We start from the raw sequence: 12035 nt of genomic DNA on the forward strand, positions 1-12035 counted from the left end.
AGTGGCGGCTCCAAGGAACAGGAAGAACGGCAGTGCGTGGAATGTGGCAAGGGGAGTGAGCCGGGCTGAGAGGAGAACGTGATAAAATGGTCCACTCTGCTAGTCACTCATGGTTTTAATGTAAGAAGATTCACAGTTGGGAAGAATGATTTGTAAACATTTTTAATGACTTATTAAAAATCATCACATGATAAGAAAAGTTGCTTTCTACTTAAAAAAAAATCACCAAATGATGTACCCCTCGCATGGGGTACACCTCCGAGTCGGACGCATTCCCTGCCCAGGCTGCAGCAGAGGTCAGTAGGGAGAAGGACGTAAGTCATAGGGGTTGGAATGATTCCTCCTACAGGTGTCCTCACTGCCACTTCTGGGTACCTGTGGTCAGAGTGGCAAAAACTCCAATGACCAAACCTTAGAGAATAAGTTCTATTCCTAACAAAGAGTAAGCTCCAGAAGCTTCTCTCCCAGGCTCCATGGCCCCCTTATTTGTACTGTCCATTCTTCTCTGACTCTTGTGGCTGGACCAGAAACAAATGTAAATTCTCAGGGGTCCCCAGTGAAGACTCCTTGCCTTCCATTTGCAAGGAATGGGCAAATGCTGACAAGTCTCTTTCAGGAGGCTGCTCTCTTGACTGTTCTCCTACCCCAGTTTTTGGCTCCTGGCTTCCCTGGAAAGCCACCAGACTCTTCAGCTGCTTTTTGGCAACAATTCAGTCTTCCGGGTTGGAGCTGCAGGGTCTGCGGAATTCCTGTCCATACTCGTGTATCCACTTGTTGGCCACTGGAGACAGCGGGGGAAGGAAGACAGCAAGCTGAGCAAGTAGACAGCTGCGGGCTGTGCGTGGGGCTCACGGGGGTACGCATGCATGATCCAAAACCCTGCACCCCACTCTAGCCCTGACTCCACAGTGGGTTTCATGCTGTTTAGAGAACATTGTTCTAAAGTCCAACAGATCCTGTCGACTGTAAAGTGATTTTCAAATATGTGGACACTGAAGTCACTAACCCTGCATTGTAAAAATCCCACCTCCCCCTCAAAGCCATTCCTGAGTTAATGACAGATGTGCAATGGCTTCTCCTGGCAGTGTCCATGTCAGCAGGAAAGCCCCCTTCCACCTCTGCTTCTGTCCTGAGAGCTCAGTGCTCTTGGACACATGCAGGCCACAAGCACATCTGTCAGCTGCTTGTGCACGGCCTCACTGTTCAGCCACCTCTTTGCAGGTGGCACTGACAGAGCAGGGAGTGCCTGATGGCTGACTCCTTAGAGCAGAGGAGGGAAGGACTCATCACCACACTCCTCAGCTGTGCCCAGGAATCAAGGCTGATGAGGTAAGGTCAATAAACCCTTGCTGACACCTGCCCTGTGACAGGACCCTGCTCTTGAAGGGCTCCTGCCTGTGTAGGGCACCTGGTTGATAATCTGTTCACCTCAATACAACGTGGCGTTCTAATGAAGCCTGTGAAATGTGAGGGCTTCGTGATTTTCCACCCACTCCCTAGCTCGCTTTTCTGGCACCCTGCACCCATTCTCATGTTCAGAAAGGAAGGCCTTACCCCACTTATCTCCCACCAGAACAGGACAGCCAGCATGAAGTGTGTCACCGTCCCCCTCACCACTCCTATGCAGGTTCCACCAAAACAGTGCTGCATTCTGCAAACAAGAAGGGCCAGCCCCACGGGAGGGTCAGCCCAGAATCTCAGTCCTTGGGAAGCCCATGACTGAGGACAGATGCATGCATGCGGTTAAACAAGGAAACCCTCCCTGCAGTTTGGGGCAAGGCATGCATGAACGCAGTGCAATTTGATGCAAGCTGCCATACTCATTCCTGCGTAGGCCACCAATTAAAGCTGTGCTCTTCTCCAGGCCCCGGGCGTGCAGAGACAAAGAACATCCAGCTCTGTTCTTAGGTGTTTTCAAGAGGCAGAGATAAAATAGAACAGGGCGGGACAGTGTGGTGAGTTCAGGAGAGAGGTAAGTAAGGGATTAGTGAGGATAGATGCCAAACAAAACCCACAAGGCAGAGCAAGACATTCCTCATACAAGGAAACTTGGTTAGTGCTGAAGCTTATGCTCCCTGAGGCACTTACTACCAGCACCCAGGAAGTAGGCCTCATCGTAACCCCCTTCCTACAAGAAGTCCATGCCTAGAAGGCCTTGAAATCATGTAACCAAGAAAGAGCGAAGGTAGGACCCAAGCCCAGGTGTTCTGACTCCAAATCCTCTGTGTCCTTTTGCCCCTACACTCTGCTTTTTTGTCCCATGCATTTCCTAGAGATTTGGTTTAACCCTGGCCATTAGAAGTAGATCAAGCCTGAAGTACCGAGGGCTACGCCGCCTCTGAAGCCTAGGAGAGAAGGCAAAGTCCTGGGCGCGCACACACTGGCATTCCTTCACTGAATGCTCAGAGAGAGCCAAGCTCTGGGTTAGTGCTTCATAGGCCTGATCTCATGAATTTATCTTCATTTCGTTTCTGAATTAGGTAGGGCTGTCAGGGAGTTTGTAGATCTGAAACTTGGAGGAAATATTCATTTGTTAAACAAAACTCTTACCACGTGACTCCTCTGGGCTTACCTTTCCTAGCTCCTATTTCAGGTGACTACTGCTTAGCTTCTCTGTGAGCTCCAGGAGGAAAGGACTCTGAGCTTTTCTCTGTACCCTCAGTGTGTCTAGTGTTCAGTGTGGATGCCATTACTAACTGCAGGAAAAAGCTGCTATAGAGGACCCAAGGGTGAATCAAAGAGGTCTTCCCTTCCGGGAGCTCTACTGTGACAGGGAAGACAGACACCTACTTGTCACAGAAGTGTAAATAAACAGAGCCACAAGTGACAAGCCCTGCTGTGATAATAGAGAAGACTGACGTTATCTTTGATCCTGGAAATCAGGGAAGACTTCTTGCTATCCCCCTGCACCCCATGGCATCAGGTTAGGGTGTTAGTCCTACGCCCTCGCAGCCCCCACTCCTGGGAGCAGGCCCCACTCACCTTAACCACAGGCACGCTGAAGTTGGCATAGATGAAGGCCGTGGCTCCTCCAGCTTCCACCGAGCTCAGCTACAATGCCAGAGGAAGAAGCCAGAGTTAACATAGCCACCAACATCCCTGCTCTGTTCTGTGCTCATTGGCCTGGTGTCTGACGTCAGTTTTGCATAGCTTCCCTTTGTGGTCCCCTGTTTCAACTCTGAGAGAAATCCTTGAAAGACAGTCATCCAACTTCAGGATTCAGGGAGCCTTATTTCCTCATCTGTAAAATGTGAATAACACTAGTGAGAAAATAATTTAGCAGTATGTAGCAGGAGTTTTAAATCTATGCATACCCCTTTGAACCAGTAACACTAATGCTAAGACTCTTTCCTAACCCTAATGAGCTACTGTAGGGGACCCAAAGGTGACTCCAACAGGGTCCTTCCCTTCCAGGAGCTCTACTGTGACTGTTATCCTAATTTTCCTCACCCTAACCTTTACACTTCTGTTTATACTAAGTATTATACTATGAATCAGAATTGTTGTTATTATTATAATTCACAGTTTAAAGATGAGGAAATAAGTCTCCCTGAATAAGTCCCCTGGTATTTGCCTGCAGGACCACAAGAGGACAAGATTTTGGGAACCCTTCTTTCTTGGGCTACAATCAGTACATTCAAACTTTTTTTATTGAGACCCTCAGGGAGAAATGCATCATAATCTGACACACCCAACGTTTCATAAGACATTCTCACTACACGAGATACCTGCTATTTTCCATTTTATTTTATTTATTTTATTCTACTCTAGTAAAGTTTTTTAAAAATGCAGATCAGATTCATTAATCTCACAACCTACTAATGGGTCATGACTTGTGACTTGAACACCAGTTTAGATTACAACAATCAGTTTGGAAAGGTGGCTGTCACAGGAACTATTTACTGCACATTTCTCTGGTTCCCCAGATCACTCAGTTCCACTTGAGGTCACCTAAGCTGAGGGTTTCCACTAGTATATTCTTGAGTTGCAGATACATTTTCTTAAAGTGAAGATATTTTTCTCAATTGTCAAAGAAATATATAATAATCATAAAAAAATTTTAATACAGGAGAGTATTTTTAAAAATCACTCATCTTACCACCCAGAAAAAAAAATGCACTATTACAATTACATAGTAATAGCTGACATTTATTAAGCACGGATTATATGCTAGGCATTACCCTAAGTACTTATACTAAATACTATTCTATGAGGATTATTATTACTTATTATTTACATTTTACAGATAAGGAAATAAATCTCAGAGAAATTAAGTACTTTACAAAAGATCACATAACTCTTCTGTGACAGGATTTGAGCTGAGCCAATGCTATCTGACTACAAGTCCCTGCTTATAAACATTAGGCTGCACTTTTGAACATGTAGGTTATTTCCAAATATTTACTATTATAAATAACACTGCACTGAACCTTTTGGGGTGTGTGTGTGTGTGTATTACTATTGGTTAAACCCAGGGGCACTCTAGCACTAAATTACATTCCCAGCCCTTTCTATTTTTTATTTTGAGATAGAGTCTCACTAATTTGTCCATCTGGCTTTGAATTTAGGAATCCTCCTGCCTCAGCCTCCCAAATTGCTGGGATTACAGGTGTGTGCCACCACACCCAGCTTAAATATCTCCATCAATGGAATTGTTTTTGCATTTTGGTTTGTTTTCACAGGAAAAAGTCTTAGCATTAGAGTTATGAGTTCAAATGAGTATGCATAAATTTAATACTTCTGATATATACTGCTAAATTATTTTCTCACCAGCTACATATGAGAGAGCTCACCCTGCCTAGCACTACTTAGAAGGTCCGTGCTCTTTTATCTCGTGGCCGTCAAACTCCACCCCACCTCAGTCTGTGTTACAGAGCAAGAAGTCTGGGCCTAAGGAGTTGGCACTTACAGGAAACTGAACTGTCTTGGTGATTCAGAACCTGGAAATGGCACTGGCGGCTGTCAGCGTTCCTTGGCTCCCACTGTAGCCATTTGGAAGGCCTATGGGAACAACTCACTCTTTGTGTTCAAGAAACTAACAGATTGGAGGATTCTGTTCTGTTGTCAGTCACTGCGGGTGGAAGCATGACTCATCAGGGGCAAACCTGACTTTCCTGCATTCCTTTTCCTGTGGTTTTAGGCATAATGTGAGGAATGATAAACCAACAAATTCAAAAGAAAATCTCATTCTATATGCAATGAAGTTCAAGGACATGGATTGTGGGACAGTGCCAAAAGAAATCTTCCTTCTGTATACCTTCACTGTATTAGGATTAAACTTATTCCAGTCTGGGCAGAAAATCACTAACCTATTTCAAGTCAATCCTCTATACTTCTTAGAGATTATTTTCTCCCTACAATATTACTTGTGTCTCCCACAAACCTCAACACTCGCCTTTAGTAATGTTTGATGATCTTTACCCAACCTGAAGATGAAATAAGTGGACATAACGAGTCCTTCCTGGGTCCCATGACACCAATTCCCCTTTATGGGGTTCCTTCCTCACATGCTTGGTGGACTACAATGATAGAAACATATGAAACTTTAAAGAGTGACATTCCCCCTGCCTTATCTCCTCAGATCCTTATGACAACACTGTGAAGAAATGCAAGGCTCAAATAATTGATGTAATATGTGCTGAGGCCCCACAGTAAACCACAGAATCAGGAGCAGGCCAACTGAGTCCAAAACCAACATGCATTCCATTCCACTGTCTCAAATGCTTAAAACCCAATGTACATACATGTTTCTCTCTCCCTCTTGTACACACTCTGTCTGTCTGTCTGTCTCAATCTCTCTTCTTTCACACACACACACACACACACACACACACACACACAAATTTGCCATTTAAATGTGCTGGGTCCTTATATCCATTATAATAACTGGGCCTCCGTACCCAGGGAACTAGCCATGAAAGATTTGGGCAAGGGGTAAAGAACAGAGACATAGCAATACTGTGCTTCTAGACACTCATACTGTCTGGTTGATATCTACACTTTTCATTGCCTGTAATCTCCCATGCCAGCTTCAGTGATCAGCCAGAGATGCAACCAGCTGCAGATCCAAGATGTGTTCCCTGGCTGACAGCTGACTTCAGCTGTGCCTGATCATCAAGACCTCCGAGAGGTCAGATGCCATGTTTAAGAGGTCATCTTCAGTTCTTCAGGAAGCACAAAACTTAGCCACTGGAGACAAAAGCAGAATTGCAGGCATGGAGACTATATACAATGCCAGTCTCCAATTGCCCTTTCTTGTTCTGCAGAAACCAGATACAGCCCTGAGACAAGGGGGACTGCTAAGGGAGTGTCTGCTCATCCAACGAGCCTGAAAACAGGACTTCATCTTTGGTTGTTATTCAGAGTCCTACTTATAGTTAATGTATTAATCCTTTGGTCAGCAGTAATCTCTTCTAATAAGTGTTTGCTTCTAATAATCTCTTCTAAGTGACAGATGATTGGAATTATGGCTTGGGTGTGAAGAAGGAAATAAACTCATATGACCTGAAGGGCAGGGGACCGGTGAGGTAGCAAACACTGGGACCAAGTCCCACAGGACCAGGGCTGGAACCAGGAGAAGAGACAAATTTATCATTTCCCTTTTTAAGGGGATGTATGGAGAATTTATGGTGAGATAGGAGGAGGAGTTTCACTGAGATTTCTCTGAGATCTTCAGAGGTGGCACTTGAGGAATTTCTGTCGGCCTCCCTGGGCTTCCCTGCTGGCATCCGAGCTGCCATTTCTTCTCTTTCTCCCACAGCTCCACAACCGCATGTATGGATCCACACTTGTCAACACAACTAGGCGGTGGGACCTCAAAGAGGGAGACTCCTGTGTTCTCTTCCTGCATTGTTTAAGTCTCACAAACTCTTGGCACTCAGTGTACACCTACCATCCATCCTAATCCGCAGCGTATGACAAGGTCACATTAGAGCTACACATTGTCAGCTCTTTGAGGGTAGGCAGCCTGTCCTACATTCCTTTATATCCCCTATAGTGTTGAACAAAAAAATGCTATTTTAAATTCATAAATTTCCTGGAGACTTTAGTGTTTAGTACCAGATACAATAAATACATGAAATTGTTTTGAAAACCATAAAGAAGAGGAGAGATACAGTCATGAAGTAAGAAGCCTGGTCCCTCCAGAGCAAGACTCACATAGATCATAAATGTTGCAACTCGGTTTCCAGACTTCATTCTGTATAGGGGGCTGCTTGGCGACTGAGACAAAAATAGAACATATTGTTATTTTATGCAGATGGCACCAGAATGACAGGAATTCACCTTTAGTAAAGGGAGGGGTAAAATGGTGTCAAGGATGGGAAACGGCCCTGAGCTACCCTGAGGGGAGTATGTGCTCATCTTTGCTAGCAGGTATTCAATACGCTTTACTAGACCCCAATTTATTAGCTACTCATATGAATGAAGTGTGTGCTACTCAAACAGAACTACTTATCAACAGTGAAAGTACTATATGAGAAGTTAATTGCGCCTTTGGGTTCTGTGAAATAAATTCATGTGTCAATTCTTACAGATCATTATTCTGTAGGAATATCAGATGATAAGATTGGAGTTTCCAATTACTTGCCAGAGACATCTTTTTTTTTTGTCACAGAACAATCTGAAATATAATTTATATACCATAAAATTCACCCATTGAAAGCATACTATTTGATGAACTTTAGTTAATTTCAACATTTGTCCAACCATTTCCATCATCCAGTTTTAGAACATTTCCATCTGCTGATAAAGTTCCTTCATGCCAGTTTTCAGTTAACCCCTGTATAACCCTGAGCAATGCACCTATCTACTTTCCATTCTATGTTTTTTTCCTTTTCATATAAATAGAACCATAAAATGTGGAGTCTTATCCACCAGGCTTCTCTTTGTAGCTGTCCATTCTTTCCCTTGGCGGTGAGTATACCATGGTGCAGATACATCAAAATTTGTTTATCCATTCACCTTTGGATGGACTTGAGCTGTTTCTAATTCTTGGCTAATAAAGCTACTCTGAATATTCACATGCAAGTGTTTGTATGGACATATATTCCTTTTCTCTAGTATAAAATACTTGAAATTTAAGTGACTGGATCATATGTTGGTGTACCTTCAACTTTTTAAGAACTGCCAAACTTTTTCTAAAGTGACTGTATGTATCATTTACTTTCCCACCAGGTGTGAGTCCCTGTCCTCACCCACACTTGGTATGACCTTTTTCATTTTAGCTCTTCAAATAGGAGTGCAGTGATATCTCATTGTGAGTTCAATTTGCATTTCTCTAATGATGTTGAGCATCTTTTCACACTCTTATTAGCCATTATTTACCTTCTTTGAAGTGCCTATTCAAGTAATCTTTTGCCCATTTAAATATTTTGAGTTGTCTTTTGGGTTATAGAAGTTCTACATATATCTTGGATACAAATCCTTTATCAAATATATGATTTACAAATATTTTCTCCTAGTTGGTGACCTGATTTTTCATTTTCTAATGGTGTTTTCTGAAAGTGAGATTTTAATTATTTTTTTAATATGGGTACTGGGGATTGAACTCAAGGGTACTCAACGACTGAGCCACATCCCCAGCTTTATTTTGTATTTTACTTAGAGACAGGGTCTCACTGAGTTGCTTGGTACCTCACTTTTGCTGAGGCTGGCTTTGAACTTGAGATCCTGTCTCAGACTCCCAAGCCACTGGGATTATAGATGCACGCCACTGTGCCAGGCAAGATTTTAGTTTTTTTAAAATATATATTTCTAGTTGTAGATGGATATAATATCTGTATTTTACTTTATGTGGTACTGAGGATCAAAGCCAGGGCCTCACATGTGCTAGGCAAGCACTTTACCACTGAACTACAACCCCAGACTGAGATATTAATTTATTTTTAAAATTTTGATAAGATCCAATTTATCAAAATTTTTTCTTCTTTTATGGATCAGACTTTGGTGATCTATAACCCTGCTTTGCCTAACCTGTGGCCATAAAGATTTTCTCTTTGGTTTTCTTCTATAAGTTTAATATTTTGCATTTAGGTCTATGATCCACTTTGCACTGATTTTCATAGATGGCATGATGTAAGATTCTGATGTTGTTATCATTAATTTGCTGGTAGATTACTGAACTGTCTCAGCACCATTTGTTGAAAGGCTCTACTTTCTTCATGGAATTTCCTTGGCATCTTTGTCAAAAAACAATTGACCACAAGTGTACAGGCTTATTTCTGGATTCTCTGTGTCCTTGACCTCTGTGTCTATCCTTCCAACAGTACCATGTACGCCTTGGTTCCTGTAGCTCTATACTGGAAATGACCATATGATGTCTGTGAGTAAATGAATAACTGAACAAGTGAATTATGAAATCAGGTAGTGTGTATCCTCCAACTTTGTTCTTCTTTTTCAAAATTGTTTGGCTACTCTAGTCCTCTGCATTTCCATATACGTTTTAGGTTCAGTGTGTTAATTTCTACAAAAATAGGTCCCCTGGGATTTTAATAATGTTGGGTGTGAATCTATAGATAGATTTCAGGGAGGTTTTTTTTAACCCTCAAAAATTGTTTGCTACTGTAAGCAAAGGAGAACAGTTGAGACCATGAGAAAAGAAGGGCTGGGATAAGGACAGTCCTCCCTGGGAAGTCCCCAAGTGAAGCAGGAGACAAGATTCCATGACAGGTCACATTCTGTCCCCATAGCAAATTCTGGAAAGGGAAATGGTGACAGATAAGAAAATGAATCAGCAACAATCAGCTAAAACCAAGATTTCATATATTCCTGGAACAAGGACCTTTGTTCTAAGATTTCATTTAGAATTATACCAATAGCCCTACAAGAGCTCCACTTCCAAGAAATAAGGAATATGCTGGCTCCTGTCCCAGGAGACTGGTACCGTAGCATGGTCGAAGTGAGGCTCATAGTGCCCTCCAATTCCATAGTTCACCACCTGGAGATACTCTGCATAGGGAGGCTGGACATCAAGGCCTGTGAGGGCAGCGATGCGGTGGTCAAGGGTCACCAGCATTGGGTCAACAGTGTCCTTCAGCCAGGCACTAAAACACACCAGAGTACAACATCAGTGATCCAGTGCTGAAAATGATGTTACATGATGTTTGTAAATGAATGAAGGAAGGAAGGAAGGAAGGAAGGAACAAACAAACACAAGTGAATCGCGTCAAAGGGGCAGGCGAGAGGGGAGAGAGGCAGCCATGAATGCCTAATCAACTACTCATCCCTCATGTTAAGTCTGCCTCATTCATTTTGCCTTCTATCTCAACATTCATATGTTCACTCACTCAGTTACATTCTTGGAGGCTTGTAGACTGGGTCCTGTGCTAGGTGCTGAGGCTACAGAGTGAAGGTTCACAGCACCCATGACTACAACACCCATGACTAGGACTACCCCTGAAACTGCTGTGGTGAAGACCTCTATAACAGAGGGAGCCAGTGCAATGGAGACAGCTCAGGATTTAAAGTAATATGACTTTTGAGCATTCTGGTACGCCCCTGTACTCCTAGCTACTCAGCAGACTGAGACAGGAAGATCACTTGAGCCTAGAAGTTCGAGGCCAGTCTGGGCAACATAACGAGGCCCAAAAGAAAGGAGGGAGGGAGGGAAGAATTAAAGTAACATGACTAGTTCCTAATCCTCTGTGTGATTCTAAGTCAGGTATTTAATTTTTAGCATAGGAGTCAGTGTGCTTATCAATAAAATGAGGATAATAATAATATCTACTTCATAGACTTGTCAAGATTGTGAGAGAAACACAAAGATGCTTTGTAAGCTGTATGTTAGTGACTACTGTGAATACCAGGAGAATCTCTGGGAAACCAGGACAGATCAAAGATGGAAGAATACACAGCTCAGACTCTTCCTAAATGTCTGGTTGAGAATCTGACAAAATAGAAATTTTGGAATCAGAATTTAAATCCAGGGAAATGAGGACATGCTTCCCAAGCAAAGTCAGTGAGCAGCATGAAGGCTTTGAAGGGAAGAATCTTGGCGAGACCTTGGAAGACCAGTTCTTTGCTCATTAAATGATGGCCTAATTTTTTTCATTCTTCTATACAGAGTACATGAAAACTGTTATGTCACATGCTATTAAGTTTGTAAAGACAACCAAGACAAAGCTGGCTGTTGCCTTCAAAGAGCTCATGGACTCTGCGGGAGACGGAAAACACAAATATGACTGAGGGAAAATAAGTAGAGTGAAAACAGGAAAAACAGACTTTAAAGCACTGGGGAGCGCAGAGGAAGGAGTTGATTCTACCAAGGCAACTAGGTAAAATGGTGATATTTAAACAAAATTCAAGGGTGTGTACAAATTCAATAGATGGAAAAGGGGTGGGTGTATTCCAGCCTGAAGAAATAGCTTGAGTATAAGCATGAAGGTGGGATACTAAATAATATGTGCAAAGGCCCTTACCAGATCTCAAAAACTTCCCAATCTGCAGAACCATGAGCTAAATAAACTTCCATTCTTTATATATTATCCATTCTGTGGTATCCAATTATTGCAACCAAAAAATGGACTGAGAAATGAGTAACTGATAGTGATGGTGACAGCAGACAGACATGAGTGGTGGGAACATGAGATTGAGGGGATATTTCCATAAACTGAGCTGACCCCCACATGCTTCTTCAAAAAAAGCAATTTAGGGTTGGGGTTATGGTAGAGCCCTTGCCTCACACATGTGGGGCTCTCTGTTCGATCCTAAATACCACATAAAGATAGATAAATAAAATAAAGGTCCATCTACAACTAAAAAATATATACATATATTTTTTAAAAAGCAATTTATCTGCAGCCCAGCCTAGTTTATGTCAATAAGATGTATTACATTGGGGCTGGGGCTGTGGCTCAGTGGCAGAGCGGCAGAGCGCTTGCCTAGTACATATGAGGCACTGGGTTCAATCCTCAGCACCACCTAAAAATAAATAAAGTTGTCCATCTACAACTATATATATATTACATTTGTCAGCAACCAACCTGCTATCTGCAGGAGAAATTTCAGGCACAAAATGCTAATAAGAAGAATATAAG

At 42.6% G+C, this 12035-nt stretch overlaps 1 protein-coding gene across 1 annotated transcript in view; it reads right to left on the reverse strand.

Annotated features, from left to right (window-relative positions):
* Positions 1-206: 206 nt before the first annotated feature.
* The window catches only part of P4ha3 (prolyl 4-hydroxylase subunit alpha 3), a 32636-nt gene continuing 20807 nt past the window's right edge, over positions 207-12035 (reverse strand). The window contains 7 exon segments of the mRNA XM_047515802.1: positions 207-691; positions 694-781; positions 1555-1651; positions 1821-1903; positions 2983-3051; positions 7159-7221; positions 9884-10043. Of these exon segments, the coding sequence (XP_047371758.1) occupies positions 483-691; positions 694-781; positions 1555-1651; positions 1821-1903; positions 2983-3051; positions 7159-7221; positions 9884-10043 (769 nt within the window). The 3' untranslated portion in view covers positions 207-482.

Source organism: Sciurus carolinensis, chromosome 11 (genome assembly GCF_902686445.1).
Source record: "Sciurus carolinensis chromosome 11, mSciCar1.2, whole genome shotgun sequence".
NCBI lineage: Eukaryota > Metazoa > Chordata > Mammalia > Rodentia > Sciuridae > Sciurus > Sciurus carolinensis.